We start from the raw sequence: 19170 nt of genomic DNA, 5'->3' as shown, positions 1-19170 counted from the left end.
ACATTTCCTGCAAAATCTTCCACTTAGGCACAGAGAATAGCCTTCTGTTTTTTAATCAAGCAACAGGTTATGATCAGGTCCAGGACCTGCTGCTGGCAGAGTCAGTGGCCCAGCCACAGGAATGCTCAGCCCCAGCAGAAATGGTGGTCACATCTCCCCCAAGAAAAAACCTAAACTATGGAGCTAGAGTGATGCCCCAGGCAATGATTAATGTGCTCCCTTGGACACACAGGGTAGTGGAGTCCTGCTTTTCAGGTTTGAGGCACAAGCTTTGCATCTTCCTGACCTTACCCCAGGTGCTGGCCAGAGGGTGGGTGTTCACCCCTGGGCAGCGGACTCGGTGAAAAGGGGCCTCTGCCCAAGCATCCTGGAGCAAGGCAAAGGCTGTGCAAGGCAGCATGTGCACAGCAGCCTTGCCTGCCTGCTGGAAGGGGACTTCTGCAGGAATGGTAGGAGGAAGAGAAGAAAAAATATGATCAAGCAAAGCTCAGATCCCACACAGTCCTTCCCACCATCCCACCCAGAGCATGATGTCAGTCCTGTTTGGCTGCTCAGAGGAGAAAGCCAGCTGGATGCACATCATATTAGCATAAAATCCCTCTCTCTTTTCCCAGGGGCAGTGCCCGATCACCGCCAAAGCAAAGCAGGAGAGATGGAACACAGAGGACAGTGCAGCTGCCTTTACAAAGGAGGGCAGCTGCAGCTGGTCTGCTCTAAAACCTTAGGACCACTCTCTAAGAGAATCTTTTAGTTCTTTAAAAAGTTACAGGGACAGGTGACAAACAGGAGGAGTTCACAGCCCTATCACCTTCCTTCAGCTGGAGCAAGGAGCCCAGAAGGCTGCACACACAGTCGCAGCAAGTGGGCTATAAATGGCCAAGGGACTGAGTCCTTCCTCCTGCTGGAGACAGACTAGGTGCCTGATAGGCTCTAACATGGTAAAACTCAACATAAATATTAAATTTGATATTGTGAGATCTCCAAAGGAAATCTTGGGCTCTAGACATGCTCTCTGTGTATGCAGAGTACGTCTACTATTTGTATTATTAAGTATAGAAGTTTCATGTATAAAAATGTTATTTTTTTTTTGTATACATAAAACTTTGGTATTTAGCGCACAAATCAAAAAACCCAGAAATTCCAGTTACCAGCTCTATCACGTACCTACCCAACCACATCCCAGTCACATGCAGGAACCACAAAGCCAATCTGAATGCTAATTGTCACACTCCCGGTGAGCAATGAGAACACAGCTGAACTGTTAGAATAGAAAATTCCCCTCACTTCCTAGGAATTCCCTAGTGCTCTCTAAAAATGTTCATGTGCTTTCTAGACATTTCAGTGGGCTTTCTAGGAATTTTCCACAACTTTCTAGGAATTCAGTCTGGATTCTAGGAATCTTCCCTTACTTTCTGGGAATTTCTTTGTGCTTTCCAGGAACGTCCTTGTTCTTTCTAGGAATTGCAGAGATCTTTGTAGGAATTATGGACTGGAATTCCAGGGCACTTTCTGAAAAGTTTGATGTGCTTCATTAATTCCAGACAGCTTTCACATGCTTTTCTTCCAGCACTTTCTAGGCCTTTCCCTGTGCTCGCTAGAAATTTTCAGGTGCTTTCTAGGAATGACAGAGCCATTTCTAGAAATATCCAACTGCTTTCTAGGGATTGCAGAGCACTTCCAGGAAATTTCCTGGTACTTTCTAGCAATTCCCCAATGCTTTCTAGAAATTGCAGACTTTTTTTCTAGGCACTGCCAAGCGCTTTCTACATCTTACGGTGTGTTTCCTAGGAATATCTTTGATCCAGACTCCAGGCTGTCAACATCCTCCTGGAAGCCACAGGGCTACAAAAATTCCTCTGCAGCATGCAGCATCTGTTCTTTAAAGTAAATAGAAGGGGGCATACCTAACTTTATCTTTGAACAGTGATGCAGTGGCAAACCCTGGAAGCAGAGCAGTCCTCTGAGCTGCCATGGTTTTGCCATGGTCCGGATGTTTTTGCACCATCTGGAATTCTCAACACAAATAAATCCAGGGATATGGCAAAGCAGAGAGTATCTAGAATGCTTGAGCAGGAGAAGATGTTCCTGTGAGTGGAGCTGAGGTTTGCTCAAGGAAAGGTGGCAAAGGTAGGCATTGCACAAGGTGTTGGATGCTCATCTTCCCTTCCAGAACAAATGCTGCCCACAGTCCTGACCAATTCCTTCATCAGGAACCCTCATGCCTGATTTTAGCATTGCTAGACTATTAGCCCTGGAGCTCTTCTGCCCAAGTTCAGCAAATGCATTCCCTTTCTGCTTGCAATAACCCTGGACAAGCAGCCAGCTTCCTCTGCCTGGGTCTTTCTGGCTTGCAGCAGGACACACTGGCAGGTACCACCTCACCCGATTCTGTCCTGGGCTTGTATTGTCTTCAAACAACACAAGGCAGGGTACTGTGATGCAAAGTCCAGTGCCCTGCAGACTTCTCTGTGATGCACTGAGGGCAGTCAGGTCCTCTCCAGGGTTTCAGGAATCTGCTCTTTTGTCCCTTTGCCCTCACCTGTTGTGGTGCACTCTCTGGGAGTGCTGGGGAAAGAGGGAGCCTGAAGAAAACTGAAGTTTCTCCTGATTTCCTAGAGAAGCTCCTTCCATAGCAGGATTTCTTTAAGTCCCAAGCATGCTGAGCTGGGAATGATATGTTTTCAAGGGCCTCTGGTGCAGACAGAGGTGATGGATGAAGTGACCTTTTCCTGGCACATTTTCTTCCATCACATGAAACACAAGTAAGTAAAAAGTGGGTGGTTTGGTGGGTAGTTTGGCACAACCCTGGCTCAAACAATTGCACTGTCCCTTACTGGGACAACCATAATCTGAAGAAGCAAGGCATGGGAGGGAGCATAGATTTGTCAAGGCTACTTCTGCCCTTCATAATATATTTAAACACCTTCCTTTCCCAAAGAGCAGCAGTCTGCCTCAGTATTTTATTCACAAATACCAACCCACTGCTGGCTGGCCATGGAGAAGTGGTGAAATAACTCCCATGGGTTATGGATGGAGTGCTAGTGCCTGCTCACCATCTGTCATAACTCTGCTTCCCATCACCTTGCTCTTTCCAAACATTTCACCTATCAATCAAACTGATAATTTTAGATTTGGCAAGCATGTTCAAGGGTGATTTATTTTTTTCTGGTCATTTTTTTGTTTGTTTGTTTTAATTGCATAAGGAGAAGAATACCCTTAGATCACAAGTCAGGGGAAGGCTGTAACCTGAACTGCATTCACCCATGCTGATGTTGGAAAGTTAAGGTTTGACTGGGAAATGGTCTTGGTGGAGAGCAGTGCCTCTGAGCTGGCTGGCTGGTGAGATTAGCTTTTGCATTTTGTGAGGTTATTATGAGTCAAAATCCATCTGTGTGGGGAAGTTGCAAAGCTCTGTGTTCAGTTTTGGCTGCCCACTTTAGGAGGCTTTTAACAGAAGAAAGATGGTGCCGCACTGTGTCTGGTTGTGGGATGTGCGGATGACATGGGTCATCTTAGGTGTTCATGGTGGAAAACAAGGCTGCATGGGGTGAGACCGAAACCCTGGTTAGGACATCACTGGTGATATGGCATCGTTTCTCTGTGTCTAGCAAATGCTTGCTAGAAACTTGGTGTTAATGGCAAAAGGTTCATTAACACCACTGTTAATTAAAAATGGGACAAAGTCTTGATAATGGGCTTGGCCAATCCTCCTGTTTGTTTTGGTCAGGCTTCCACGAGATGACAACATGTTGGGCACATGCCTGCCAGAGCCGTGTGTGTGCAACCCACGGGTCTGGCCTTGGCATCCCTCACCCCAGCTGTGCTGGGGCTGCGATTCAGGCTCATTGTGCAGTGCTTGCTCTTGCCAAGGCTCTGCCTTTTTTGCCCAGCATCTTTTTCAAGCGAACCCTCCAAGCTGCGAGGTAAGGAGAGCAGGCAGCCACGGCCAGGGGCTGTTTTAACCAGGGTGGGAATTACTCCCGGTGCTCCCATCCCCTCAGAGAGCACAGCGCTCAAGGGCAGGCATGGCGGGGGCAGATACCACTGGATCGCTGTGATGGCTGTAATTAAGAAATCATGTAATTGTACAGCTGAAAGCTACGGACCTACAGACAAGCACACAGTGTGGCGCGCTTTTAGAAGACTTCTGACTTTCTCTGGATGGCAAGAGGGTACAAAAACGTATGCTAAGACAGTAGATTATTTTGAAAAATTAGCTTGCCTCCAAACGCTCCTCAAGTTACGTCAGCGTGGGGGAACGGGCCCCGCCTGCAGCTCACCCCCCGCGCGCCAGGGGGCGCTGCGCGCTGGCAAGGCGGAGCACCGACCCACCCCCCCGTCAAGTGACGCGTCCTTCCCGGCCTGGGATTGGCTGAGAGGGATCACATGCAGCGGGAGGGGGCGTGGCGCGGGGGGAGGCCGCGGTTGCTAAGGCGACAGGAGGCTGCGGCGCGGGGTAGGCAGGCCGCGCCGCCGGGGTTTGGTCGCACTTCTCCGGGTGCCTCGGGAGCCGGTAGGGCCGCTCTGGGCCCTGAGCGGGCGGCCGCAGCGCCCCGGACCGGGCGGGAGCGAGGGAGGGCAGCAGCGTGCGGAGGCGGCGTGAGGAGGCGGCCCGACCGCCCCGCGGCCCGGCCAGAGCGGCGGTGCCGGTCGGCGAGGACCGATCTCGGAGCTTCTTTGGGGCGCCTTATGGTGCGGGGGGGATGTTCCTCATGCGGTTTGTTGGGAGATGAGGTGGCTAACGGGCCGTGCGCGGCGCGACGGGGCGGGGCGGGGCCGGGCCGCGGGATGGCTGTGCTGTCTGCTAACGCCCCCCTTCTGTGCAGTTGTCTAGGTTTATCAACGATGAGACGCAGCAGTAACGCTTAGCGATGGGCGACGTTCTAGCTTATGAAGCCGAGTTACTCGGGCTAGTGAGAGAGGTTGGTTTTCTCCCTTTTTTTTTTTTTTTTTTCTTCCTTTTCTTTCTGTTGGTTGAAATGAGCAAGGCAAAATTTCCTAATGCTTGTATTCAGAGCCAGGCATTGTAACTGTGGTCTCAGTTCTGGAGTTATTTAAGTGGCCAAGTGTTTGCTGTGCTCTGAAATCATATTGACTCCTGTCATGCTCTGTAGATTCAAAGGGCTCAATGTCCATTAAATGCCAGCAGTCAAACACCAAATCAAATTAGAATTATCTGTTGCTCATTGCAAATGAGGCTTTCATTAAAGGAACAGTTAAGTTGATTAGATCCATGGATGTCTTTGAGGCTCAGGTCCAACCTGTGATAATGGTGAGGTCTTTAAAACCTTGCTTAGCTGCCGCTTCATTCCATCTGCATATAAAATCACAGAGGCATGGAAACACCCTAGAGCTGATAAAGCCTGGGCTGAAGTCCTGAGGCCACTGACCTCCATGGTTTAATGCCTAAGCAGGATTTTCAAGCTAGACACTCCTCTACCCTCATTGCCCATAAGAGGTAATAAGAAGATATTCTGAAGTGTGAAACTGTCTTGTGAAAAGGACAGTGAGAGACAAACTTTCAAGGGTGGGTGCCTTTCTGGTAGTCTGTGCTTCAGCCTTCTGGACAAATTGGCTAAAAGGCATGTTTATGACTTGCAACAAGAACGCAAACTGTGTTCTCTGCTGCTCGTTACTGCCTCATTCCTTTGATCAAAACTGTGTTGGTAGCCTAGTTGAGGGCCCTAAGTGAACACCAAACCAACAACCTAACCCCCCTGCCTTGTGTTTGTGTGACCCAACCTGTTGTAGGGTTGTACAGATGCCAGTGCTGCGGGGGGGCAATGAGGGTCATCAGTCAGCTGTCGCTGTGCCCAGCTTTGACCAGGCTGTCTGCTGAAAGCCTGGACAGTTACTTCCTGCCTAAAGGGTCTAGCAAATGGTAAAATCATACACAACTTAAATCTTTTTGTGGATCTCAGAAAACAAATCTAAAAAGAGGTTTAAGTACTTAAACCTCGCTACTATACTATTGTTTATGCTAACAGTGAAGAAAGTAAATTATTCCTATTATCTGTGGCAGTGTTGGGCATTCAGATCAAGTTTGCAAAATGAAATGTGATGTTTTGCCTCAGCAACCAGTAACTAAGGCTCCTGAGATGGTGAAAGGTGGGGAAAGTTGCGTGTAATGTAGTGACTGTACATTGTCAGAGGAAGAGGCAGGGCTGTTTATCTCTCTCAGAAGAATAGCGCTTGACTAGTTGTTTATTAATTTGGCTTGCACAGCTTCAGATGAGTGACCTGGCTTAGAATTCAAGCTCTCTGACTACTGCTGTGGATGTGAGAGACACACTTAAGAATTCTGACCTCTGAGAACATTATTTGTAAGGAAGCTATTTAATTGTTTCTTCTACTAAAGTATAGCATTAATAGATTTTAGTTCTTTTTCTTCTTTGGTTGAATGAAATTACTGGCTAAATTGAGGGGCATCATTCTTTCAGAGAGGATGTGCTTGGTTGTCAGTACTATTTTCTAGGATGCAGGAGGAAATTTAACTGAGAGAGTATTTCCCTACCACATGAGGTACCAGTTCTTGGTTTGTTGCTCTGCAGACTTTGGCATTTATGAACCCCGCTACAGAGAAGCTTTAAAGGACTTTGGCAATTCATGGGTTGCTCATTGAAGCATCAATAATCTAAAAAAATATTGTTCCTGTATGTTTTTGTTTTGCAGTATTTGGATTTTGCTGGATTTGAAGAAACAGTGAAAGTATTTACAAAAGAATGTAAAATAAAAGGGAAGCCACTACCTAAACAGGCAGGTGTTTCCTCAAGAGATTCAAAAGCTTTGCCTGTCCAGGTAATGCATCATTTACACTTACTTAAACTAATACTAGAAGCCTTTAAAGGCCACTAACCACTGTCTGACTGTTACAGCGCTGTAAATTATCTCAACTGTCTGAACAGATTCTTGATTACTTGAAGCAGTCTGCTAGCAGTCTTCTTTCAGTGCAGGAACCTTCAAGTTTGGGTGTTGGTTTTGGTTTTTTTTTTTTTTCCAGAACTCCAGTCCTTTTGAACCTGAGGCAGTAGTTTTGGTTCACACTGTTTTAGGTTTTTAGCTTGCCATACTTTGATAAGACTGATTTTCATACACCATAGGCGTGTATTTTTCCCTTACAGTAAAGGTGCGTCCCCAGATCAACATGCCTGAAAATTTGGGCTTTACTTCTTGTATTGATGGTTGATTCAGGCTCTCAGAAATATTAATGATAGGTGGAGAAAGAATATTTAGGTGGTCATTGAATGGTGAGTGATTTTGCTTAAAACTTTTAATTCAAAGTGTTCAGATAGCACTTGAATTGTTAATTCACTAACCTACTGTTGAAAAGATTATAGCTCTTCTCTGTTTGGTTTTTCACTGAATGCTTTTCCTCTTTGCAGAAAGATCTGCTTACAGCATTTGAAAATGGTGAGCAGAAGGTTTTCTTCCAACTCTGGGAGGACTGTATTTCATCTTCGGTCCGAGACAATGAACCGGTTGCTCAGAAGCTGGAGTTCTATCTTCATGTCCACTTTGCAACCTACCTCTTAAAACACTCTGTGGGACAGCCTGTAAGTTTAGTTGACAGTTCAAACTTCAAATTGTTTTTGTTTGTTTTACTTCATTTATTGGTCATTTATTTAATTCATTTGATGAGAATGGAATGTTTAGTAAGAAGTATTCCTAGAATATGTATCCAGTTTTGGGGCTGTGGTTTGCATTTTAGTTGAACCAGATCCCTTGTGTTGTGAAGTACAGAGATGGAATTTGGAGTTGTCCTTATCTTGGAGCTGCTGAAGTATTTTAACTTGGAAAATACCAGCATGCTGATACTTTCACACCTCTAAGTGTAGTCCATAGGAGATTCTTAAAACATTTACTTTGCTTCAAGTCTGCACTGAAGCTATGTGTTAAAATATAAACATTGCTGATAATGGGGAAGCTGAATCTTGATGAGCTCAGTATATCATATAGAAAACCATAATTCCAAGCTTTCATAAAATAAAATCTCTGTTCCATGGGACTTTTTTGATGAAGAGACATTTAAGTAGCCTGGAGTCAGCCAGATCAGCCAGGGCTTAATAGGTCTTGCCTCACACCTGTCAGCTGCTACAGTAATGTTTGGATGCCTTCAGTGTTTTCTAGCCTCTAAGGAGCTTTTGGTCTCTTCCATGTACCAGGTCCCCTTCCTGGTGCTGTGTGTCTGGATTTTACAGCTCTCCCCTTACCACTGAAATAAAACATGTCTAAAATAGGTGTTTCTTCTCTGGCCTGAGCATGGAGATGGCACTCAGCTCTAGAAATCTAGCCTGAAGTGGGCAGGAATAATTTACATTCAAAAAGCAATGGCAATGGTCCCTCTCTTCTTTTCTTGAACCTGGGTGACACAAATAAAAATATTGGTTTAAGTTTTCTTTTTTTGAGTGGTGAAAACAAGATATAATGCTCTCTGGCTCAGTAAATGTTGCTTTTTAGATAACAAATATTCTGGTATTTCAAACTTGGTATTAATATGTTTAGGTCTCTGCTTATATTTGCCAGCTTTACAGTGCATTCAGAGTGGTAGTTTTCTAAATAAATATACTGCTTTATTTCCTAGAACAAAGCTGAACTTGAGGAAAGGATTTCTCATTTTAAAGTATACCTGGAAACAAAAGGAGCTGCACTGAGCCAGACTACAGAGTTTCTTCCCTTCTATGCTTTGCCTTTTGTTCCAAACCCCACGGTACATCCTTCATTTAAAGAACTTTTCCAGGTAAGTATCTATTTTGAAGAGATGGTATTTATGATTATTTTTCTCATGGGGTGATAGATATTGAATGATGTTTAGTTTGGTAATTGCTTTTATTGTTTCCTTCACCAGAAACTGTACAATCATAAGAGAACATACATTTGGTGGGGGAAGGGTTGTGAGAGTGCTATCAGAAACAGAGTACCATCTTAAATATTTTTATTGCATTGAGTCCTAAATGGTATGCCAGCTTTGTGTCCATAAATAAGAATTGCTACCGCTTCTTCATTTCCTAACAACCCTGAAATATGCATTCTTCTGAGAATCGCTATACGGTACTGTTGTTGTGTTCCAAGGTTCTTCTCCACCACAAAAAGAAAAATGGTGGAAGAGCATATCTGTGCAGAATAGTTTGGTAACTCTTGCCACAGGCATTTTTCCTTGGTGTTTTTTTTTTTTTTTGTTAACTATGTTTTAGCCTTTGCCTTTGAATGGCTGTTTCAGAGTTCAGTTCTTAGGCTTGCATGTGCAAGGTGAGAAGAGAGTGTAAAAGTTAGTGTGCTTGAACTCCAAAATAGATCTCCTTTGCAGGTGTAGTTTCAATGCGATGATGATCTACAGTTATTCTATTGATGAAGGGGCAATAGAACACCCTGACACTGACTGCTTTCTGGGCACCATGCAGGCAGATGGTTAGGAGATGATGGTCAGAGCCGTGATTTGATGTTCCAAAGTATTGGTGGCAATTCCTGTGGGGAGGGTACAGCTACCACTCCACCTGATGGTGCTGATGGCTTGTCCATGTGGTGCAAAACTGCACATTAACTTCCTGGTTATGCTGGAAATGGCTGGTGATGTGGTTGCACTTGGTCTGAATCAAGGAACTGATCTGCTTTACTGCCTGTGAACGTGTGTATGTATGCAGCTCCCACATGCATGCATACACAAATTTGTAAAATATGTATAATATTTTGCAGGGTTATATGCTTGAAATGCTTCACCATCCTACCACATGGACAGTTTGGCTTATCTAAGGTGCCGTGGGCAGTTATTGTGGTGGGAGGAGATATCTTCAGCCTGCATTGCTGCCATACTTTGATGTCAAATCAAAGCTTAAGTGATACTTGCCCTAGGGCTGACTTTGGATGTACCAGATGACAAGGAGCTCCAAAAAAAGGCATATACTGCCATTTTCCTTTGGGACTAGCTATAAATAACGGGATGTACTGGTTGACCTCAGAGATGGTGTATGACTACTCTTTTTTAATTGTACTTAGCAGCTTTTTTTTTTTTAATGCCTTATCTAAGACAAGATCCTCAGGTTTATTCATAGCAACCCAGTGCCCAAGCTCTTAGTCTGCAGTCACTCATATTTTCTTCTGGGAATTGTACAGCTCATTCCATGTTAGTGTTGAAACAGATTGTTTTACATTTGAGAAAGAACAGCAGTGCAGTGAGTCACTAGTCTACTAAGCAGTGTTCTTACGGCATTTTTTTTCTCAGGCGTCTGATGCTTTATATAGCTGGACTTCCTGTGTGTTTGTGTAATACATCTTGAAAAATAATATACACTACTCTCTGCAGGAGACATGATTCCTTTAGTAATATACAGCATACTGTGTTGCACCACTCTCTGGATGCTGAATTGGTAAATGCAGCAAGTAAATTCTGTACTCTTTCCAGCATGGTGAAATATGAGCAAATCTGAGGTGTGAGAACAGCTTGCAATGTATACATATACAGCAGTAAATTTAGGAAGCTCCTGCTACTTGTTGGATGATACTGATTTTTCATCCATTGGCTAGCTTTTCAACAAGCAGAAACTAGCTTAACTCAATGTTTGAAATAGAAGAAATTAGTATTCACTGAATTCTTAGGTGTAGTTTGGCTTTTTTCCTTAACTATTATTTTCTTGTGCTTATGAGACACTGTGTTAGGCAGAAGGCAGCATTCCAGTTAGTGGCTGATATGTTGGTCTATTTTTCATATATGAGTTGTTTTTTTCCAAATCCTTATTTTAGAAATGTTGTACACTGATCACTGATTTCACGTCATGACGCTTGCAGTGGTTATTGACATAATTTATAATTCTCAGATCTTGTTAGGAATGAAAGGTGACTACAGTGATTACTTTTGGAAAACAGCAATGGAAAACTATTAATTTCATACTCTATTTAATAAATCTAAAATTAATATTAATCTTTTTCTTTTTTCTCAAGTTGCTTATATTTTAAAGGTACTTCTAATTTAAGGGCAGTTGTTTCATGCGCATACAAGGGACCAACGCTATATAATAGTTTTACACTTGAAATAAAGCTACATTGTGGGTTTAGAACTCTTGGAATTCTGGAATAATACTGAACTTTCTTCTGAATTCTGTACTCTTTTATGGGTACCTAGCAAGCACATTTTCTTCAGTGACAGTGAAGGGAAAATGTTTTCAACACAATGCTGGCTGCCTTGTTTACTAGTGGGAGGTTGCTGTGATCCAAACAGTACTTTCAGCAGAGCGTACATATTTGGTGAACAACTGTCATCATATGTTTTTCTTTTCAAGGATTCTTGGACATTGGATTTAAGGACAAGATTGGAAAAGTTCCTGTCTCTGACTCTCAAAGCCAGACAGACTCCCCGGCTTCTCACTTTATTTGTATCCTTTTGAGAAAACACTGAAGAAATCAGAATTACTATAAAAAGCAGTATAATTTGTTGGAAGAGTGTGCTGCTAAGATTTATTGCAAAATTGCAGTAACATTGCTGTTCAGTGTTTTTGTGATAGGAGATGTTGTTTATAGTCCACATTCCAAAAAAACTTTTGAAAAAAGTGATGTAAAGACAATGTATAGATGCATATGAACCTGCTTATTTATCATATGACCATTCTTTGCTTCCATGTATGAAGTACAGGATACCCCAAGGCACCAACCTGACCTGACTTCTTTCTTAAGCTTTTAATCTTTTCAATTAACCATTTTGGGCACTAGCTGAAAGTTTTCCAGGGCTTTTAAACATTCCAGAAATTATTGTTTTACTAAATGGCTTGTGCTTCAGACCGTATTGTTTTTCTAACAATTTTGTTTAAGCTGTTTTGTCAGGCCTAATTTGCAAACTAACTAGCTATATGACAAATTATCTTCATTTTTGGTCAGTACAGTTAAGGGCAAGGTAGAGAGAACTAAACTGGAGCCTTTGTTTCTGGCTTCTTTTTTTAAAAAAAAAAAGTTAAAAGTCCTTTTCATGCTATATCTTACTTTATTCTAAAGCAGCATCCTGCCAAGGTGGTATTGGATGATGGGCTGAAAATTACATTCCTTCTGTTCCATTCCTGCCTGTTTGCCAGGATGGGGAGCAGTGATCAAAACACTGCTTTCACTCCCATGTTACAGATGTTTGTGTGGCAGTCTGACAGAGCATTTGAAGAAATTTTTCTCTCTGCTTATTCCTCTTTGTGGAGTAATGGACTGGATCCTAATTGAGCCCTGAGTATTTTCTGGGTATAAAACATCACTTGCCCTAAAACACTTGCATATATTTTATGTAAAATCAGTGGTTTGACTTTTGATTTTGGTGTTGATACATTCAGACTGGGGTTATGATATCTTATACTTCAGGGCTGGATCTATTATCTTTAAAGGTCAGCAAAAAGTCTCCATGCAACATTGTACATTGTGCACTTATAAGATATTTTAATTTTTAAATAATAGTTTTATTAATATTATTAATATTATAATACATATTAATGTTTATTTAGGAAATATTTATTTAGTACTATTTAGTATTTATTATTGATTCATTTATTCTTGGTCTCCTGTGAAGCATTAGGCATTGGCTGTTGCCTGGGACAGTAGGAATGTTTGGCTTGGTTGAGTTCGCGAGTCAGTTGTATTTCTCATTCTGTGTCTCTGGAAAAATCATGTACTGAAAGGACATGGACACACACATTTTCCTGAACTGCTTTTACTCGTAAACAGAAGGAGAATGGACAGTGCAACAAAGGTAAATGCTGAGATGTGGTGAGGATATTCTGTAAGATTATTAGGGGCTATACTAGTAGAGGAAAGTATGCCTGGAATGATGGGCAAACTAGTGATGCATGGCAAAAGTCCTCTGAAATCCAGACCTCTGTCTTGGTAGTTATTGCTAGACTGCTTGAGGTCAGTAGGGTTGGGCATAGGCGTGTACTAGAAATGGGAGGGGGCCTAGTAGTAGGATTTGTATTTTAATTCTGTTCTGTCCTGAAATATCATAGAATGGTTTAGGTCAGAAAGGACCTTTAGAGGTCATCTAGTCCAACCCCTGCAGTGAGCAGGGACATCTTCAACTAGATCATGTTGCTCAGAGCCCTGTCCAACCTGACCCGGAAAGTTTCCAGGGATGGGGCATTTACCACCTCTCTGGGCAACCTGTTCCAGTGTTTCACCACCCTCATAATAAAGTTTTTTCCTTATATGCAGTCTAAATCTACCCTCCTTTAGTTTAAAACCATTACCCTTTGTCCTGTCACAGCAGGCCTTGCCAAAGAGGTTGCTCCATCTTTCCTATAGTCCCCTTTTAAGTACTGGAAGATGCAACAAGGTCTCCCTGCCGCCTTGTCTTCTCCAGGCTGAACAACCCTAACTCACTCAGCCTTTCTTCATAGGAGAGGTGCTCCATCCCTTGGAGTATTTTTGTGGCCTTCTCTGGACCCGCTCCAACAGGTCCATGTCCTTCCTGTGCTGAGGGCTCCAGAGCTGGATGCAGCGCTGCACGTGGGGTCTCACCAGAGCAGAGGGGCAGAATCCCCTCCCTCACACTGCTGCCATGCTGCTTTTGATGCAGCCCAGGATATGGTTGGCCTTCTGGGCTGTGAGTGCACATTGTTGGCTCATGCCCAGCTTTCCGTTCACCAGTACCCCCAAGTCCTTCTCTGCAGGGCTACTGTCAATCTCTTCATCCCCCAGCCTGTATTGATACCAGTGGTTTCCCTGATCCAGGTGCAGGCCCTTGCTCTTGGCCTTGTTGAACCTCATGAAGTTCTCACAGGCCCACCTCTCCAGCTTGTCCCGGTCTCTCTGGATAACATCCCGTCCTTCTGGCATTTCAACTGCACTGCTCAGCTTGGTGTCATCTGCAAACTTGCTGAGGGTGCACTTGATCCTACTGTCTGTGACTGATGAAGATACTAAATAGTACTGGTCCCAGTACAGACCCCTGAGGGACACCACTTGTCACTGGTCTCTGTCTGGATGTTGAGCCATTGACCACGACCCTCTGGATGCAGCCATCCACCCAGTTCCTTATCCACTGAACCGTCCACCCATCAAATCCATCTCTCTCCAGTTTAGAGAGAAGGATACTATGTAAGGTCTTTGACATGTTCTCCCAGAAGTCTAGATAAATGACACCCATAGCTCTTCCCTTGTCCACTGATATAATCACTCCATCATAGATGGCAGGACTTGCCCTTGGTGAAGCCATGCTGGCTGCCTTGGATCTCCTCCAGTCCTCCATGTGCCTTAGCATACCTAAATATGGTAAAAACAAGTGGAGAACTCTGTACAAAGTGCATACCAGCTCTCCAGTTTCAGTTACGATTAAAGTAAGTTTCCTCAGATTCCTTTCCCATACCTGCTTATGCCTATCTGCGTGCTCCAGATATCAAATCTCATTCAGTCATTCTGATGACTGATGATCTTAGAAAAGGTTGATTTTTGTTCCAATTCAGTCATGCTGTTTAAACTCCTAAAATAGTACATATTTGTATCTCCTGAATAAGAATGTATTAATGTAAGTATGATTCTCTGATGTGTTGCATTTTTAGGTAAGTTGTTCATACACACTTCAGTGTGTAAGTGAATTGGGGTCCTTTAAAAAAATAGTCATTTCAGCACTGAATCCTGTTAGGTGCTGATGGTACTTGAAATATGTGCCTTTTAAAAATCAGTTCAATAAATAGAACTTAGGTTCCAAGCTCCCTTGTATTAATTTTTTTTCACTTGACTATCTGTTTTCACTTTATTGGTAGGGATTTATATGAGCCCAACTGGGTTCCTAAAATTATGTTTCCTCTTGAGTGGTGAGGCCCTATCTCGAGCACTGTATTCAGTTTCAGGCCCCTCAGCACAAGGAGAACACAGAGGTGCAGGAGCATGTCCACAGAAAGGAAATGAACCTGGTGAAAGGTCTGGAGAACAAGTCTTATGAGGAGCGGCTGAGGGAGCTGGGGGTGTTTAGCCTGGAGGAGGCTGAGGGGAGACCTTATCGCTCTCTACAGCTACCTGAAAGGAGGTTGTAGTGAGGAAGGTGTTGGTCTCTTCTCCCAAGTTACTAGCAATAGGATGAGAGGCAATGGCCTCAAGCTGTGTCAGGGGAGGTTTAGATTGGCTGTTAGGAGAAATTTCTTCACTGCAAGAGTGGTCAGGCATTGGAACAGGCTGCCCAGAGAGGTGGTGGGGTCACCACCCCTGGAGGTGTTCAAAAACCATGTAGACGTGGCACTTCAGGACATGGTTTAGGAGGCATGGGGGTGTTGGGTTGGTGGTTGGACTTGATGATCCTTGAGGTCTTTTCCAACCTTAATGATTCTATGATTCTATTTTAATCTGTAATTTTACACTGAGGATTTACTATTTGTAGATCGAATTAAGGAGAAAGTTAGGCTCATCTCCCACAGTGAGTTCCAGATATTTTCTTTCTTATTTTGTGCTTTGTGTTGCATTAGACTTTCACTGAATAATGGAAAGATCTTTGTGGATTTTTATTTTCCAGAAGTTACTCTTTTTCCTTGAGGCAGACTTTCCTGAAGGCAATAATTCCATACTCTGATTAAAAAGAAATAACTACATGATAACTAACCTGAATTATTTTGGGTCTAACTATTTTTTATTTGGACAGGTTCTGTGCTTTATACAAGTACAGGGACTGTCATGGTATTGAATCCATGCAGGCCAGCTTTAATTTGTAGATTTGTTACGTGCCTTGGAGCCTGAGTTGGTTTGGATTTTTCATAAAGGTTACTTGAGGCCTGTCTTGTATGAAAGTTTTGGATCTGGGAGGTTATTTCTGCTGTTTGCTGTTCAAATCACATGGGATCCACAGTACATACTTGCTGTTGGAGGGTGTTTACTTTATCAGTGAAGGAGAAATGCAAAGAAAGTTAATAGGCAACATGTAAATGAAGAGCAGTATGGCAAAGAGTCCTGAAAACAGGCTTTTGTAAATAGTTACCAGTCATTAGTCTGACATACTGAAGCACTTCAAGCTTGGGTGGGGTGGTACATATGCTCTTGAGGCTGTCCTGGAGAGTTTAGTGTGTTTACCTTTCCTGATTAACCTGCTACAGTCTGGCTTTTTTACCCATTTGCTAAAAGAACTTTAATACCTGTTTGACTTCCAAAGCGATCTCTGTAGCAGTTGTGCTTAACTTAGAGCTCTCTAGTATGTTTTCGGTTTGGCTGGAAAGAGAATTGCAGAATGCGTGGCATCTTGCACAGATAGCTTCAAACCTTCTCTGTGTCCTCTGTGCTAACAGGAACGGAGGGAATGAAGCGTTTGGAAGTGTATTGAGCTACTGTCCCCTTCACTGTTTTATTACAAATCTGTGGATGAGTTCACAGCCTCTCCTCCACCCTTTCAGGAAAGGGAAGAGTGGAGGAAGTGTGTCAGGCTGCCACACAAGAGAAGCTGAAGTGTGACCTACCTGTCTGTCAAGATTTGCTGTAGTCTGAATGGCTATTAATGTGGAAAGATGTCAGTTTAGAATATGGATAGTAATTTTTATGGAAATGAGGCAAGCAAGAAGGAGACAAAGCAAATACTGCCTCTTCTAAGAGCAATGTTTCAGTGTCACCTAAGGAGCCCTGGTGTCTGACAGCAGCTCTTGGCACCTGCAACTGCTCTGCTGAGAGCTCTGTTGCATTGTATGCAGGAACTCAATCTGGCCAGAGTCAGTGCTTCTAGCAAAGTATGAGTGTGGCTGAGATTAGAGAGACAGAGGGAGCAAATACAAGTTCAGGAAGCATGTTTGAGGTGTAGGTAAGTCATCATGAAGAATAATGACCAATCTCTCACTTAGAGAGAAAAGCTTGTTGTGGAATTATGTGCATATGTGTAATGCCTTGGGTGATCATAGGAACTGGAGTCAAAGTATTACAAAAGCTTGTCAGTTACGTACATGAGAGAGCAGGCAAGAATACTGGTAGAAACATGCAGTAGTTCAGGTGGTGCTTAATGCCAGCATCTTCTGAAGATCAGGCTTTACTTTATGCTGTATCTTCCTAAACCAGGAGGTTAGTCCTCTGTCCTTTATTTTCCCCTCTTTTCCTCCACAGATGAATAATGGTTCTGGTAGGTATTAGGTCCAGAGCTTTTTTCCCCATAAGCTTATCAGATGTAGAAGGCGTTTGTCAGTATTGGAAGTTGTGTCTGGGAGAGGGAAAGAGAGAACCCAAATGTGTTGTGTTATTCTCTGCTTCCTATTACGGGTGCAGTTTGATTACTGCTGCAAGGTGACTTAAATGTGGACGGCCTCTAAAAGGCACTCTTTCCTTCTCCCCTATTCTGACTCAGATGGCAATGATACAACATTTTAAACAAGCAACTAAATTTTTACCTGGACTGGTAGCTCCTGATCTGTCTGCATCACACTGTTATTGGTTATGAGGAAATGGCAGGAATGCAAGGGGGGAATGGGGCAGCACAGGACCAGCTCTTCCAACAGCTGTCTGTACTTGGGTCAGCTTCCTGCCCTCTTTGTAAGAGGAACTTTAATGAAATATTTTTCCAGTTTTTTTGTAAAATTACTTACATGTGAGAAGCTAGTGATAGAAAAAAGGCAAGATTTGTCAAGACTCTGATTCTTCTCTTGACTCTCTTTTCTTAGTTAAGACCAGTGTTTGTAATTGATAATCCCAGGATTTTATAGGCAAGGGGTAAATTGGACCCTGACTCTTAGTTGCCAAGACTAGCATTCATGCAGCATTGAGTTTTGGTTATGTAGTTTTTCCTGCTGACTTTAGTTGGAAGACATATTTTCATCACTGGAAATTTTCCCCACTGAGCTATGAAAAACAAGGAAATAATGAGGTTTAGATTTCATGAGTTGGTGCTTCCAACTTTCCTCTGAGTGAAAGTCATGCTCTAGATACATCCTCTGGAAATTTCTGAATCAAATGTGTTGTATCACAGTTAAATAAAAATGTATTCCAATTTGCTCATCTAGGCAAAAGAATGAAGTGTTGAAAGGTGGCTAGTTTTGTGTAATGGTTGCTCTCAGAATCTTTATCAGTTTAGAAAAATATTCTTGTTTTGGAGCTGTCTCATATTAAAGCTGTGGTAGCAGTTTAGCAGTGATGGCTGTGGAATAAAAATAAAATCAAAGTTGAATTATTATCAAGGGAAAATAGTTTGGGTTGTCTTTGGAAGCTATCTTAACTCCTCTGATTTTTTAAGTTGATGAATACTGCATGCAGTTGAGATGAATTTAACAGCTTAAAGAACTGTAAAAAGTTTGGCACTCTCAGCAAGATTACTTAATGTTACTGGGAGCTGACCCTAGTGTTCTTTGTTGGTTTTTTCTTTTTTTGCTGGATTTGAACAGGATCTGTGGCTTGTCTCAGCTTCTGTTGTTATTTCACACCAGTTTTTGCTCCCTCCTAGAAAGTATAACAAAAATATTATAAGGGTGGCTTGATTTGCAGTTTGATATCAGCTGTCAGTCACAAAACCTGCAGGGGCACAGTGCTGTGATTCATTAATGATTCTCAGAAAGCAACCATTCTTAGAAGGGAGGAGGCTGAGAGAGTAAAGCAACTGTCTTTTTTTTTTTTTCCTTAACTCATACATTTTCAGAAAATACAGATTAGAATTAAGAAAATGTACCTTCTCTATATTCCATGCTGTATTTTAAGACAACTTATAGCTGAAGTTTATAGCTAAAGTCTATTAATGCATACTTTCTTTTTAATTGGGGCTTTTAGAGATAGTTTTGCTAAATTTTATGAAAGTATAAACTTTTCTTATAAATGAGATGAAAGCAGGCTCTTGCAGAAACCCCCAAACCCATAAGCTTTTAAAGTGATTTCCAACTTCTGAATTCATAGAGCTATCTAATGACTTGGACCTTTTTCATTTGTAATGGAAGCTTTATGAATGGTTCTACCTAAATAGTATTTTTCTGTTAGTTTTGCCTCTCTTATATTCATGTGTTTATTGCTTTTTGAAGCAGTTTGTCGGAAGTTGTTTAGCAGATATTTGTGCATGATTAGTATACATCACTACCTGTGAAATAACTAGCTTACGATTGTAGAAGGCAACTTGTGAAGACTCTACCAGATAAGCCATGGTGCTAATACAGCGCTTCCACTCCCCATTCGTCCCTCTGCTTAAGATTACCACCTCTGTGCCAGCTGCCATGGGACAGCAGAAGTTTGTGCCTGAGTTAAGAGAGCAGGGAAGCAAGTGCAAGGGACAGTTTTTAA

At 42.6% G+C, this 19170-nt stretch overlaps 1 protein-coding gene across 9 annotated transcripts in view; it reads left to right on the top strand.

Moving 5' to 3' along the window:
- Positions 1-4401: 4401 nt before the first annotated feature.
- The window catches only part of ARMC9 (armadillo repeat containing 9), a 72189-nt gene continuing 57420 nt past the window's right edge, over positions 4402-19170 (top strand). For 7 of the 9 annotated variants that reach the window (XR_010373872.1, XM_064457505.1, XM_064457508.1 and 4 more), the window contains exons 1-7: positions 4402-4456; positions 4827-4922; positions 6673-6798; positions 7383-7553; positions 8582-8737; positions 11271-11363; positions 12685-12709. Coding sequence is in view for 8 of the 9 variants with exons in the window: in XM_064457505.1 (XP_064313575.1) it covers positions 4872-4922; positions 6673-6798; positions 7383-7553; positions 8582-8737; positions 11271-11363; positions 12685-12709 (622 nt within the window). In the remaining variant the exon portion in view is untranslated. Of the gene's footprint in view, positions 4457-4486; positions 4514-4550; positions 4693-4826; positions 4923-6672; positions 6799-7382; positions 7554-8581; positions 8738-11270; positions 11364-12684; positions 12710-19170 lie in introns of those variants that run through there. The other 2 variants (XM_064457504.1, XM_064457503.1) reach the window with 2 other exon arrangements.

The sequence above is a fragment of the Phalacrocorax carbo genome, chromosome 7, assembly GCF_963921805.1.
Source record: "Phalacrocorax carbo chromosome 7, bPhaCar2.1, whole genome shotgun sequence".
NCBI classification, from domain to species: Eukaryota; Metazoa; Chordata; class Aves; order Suliformes; family Phalacrocoracidae; genus Phalacrocorax; species Phalacrocorax carbo.
The sequence above is the reverse complement of the archived record's forward strand: the minus strand, read 5'-3'. Positions and strand labels throughout refer to the sequence as shown.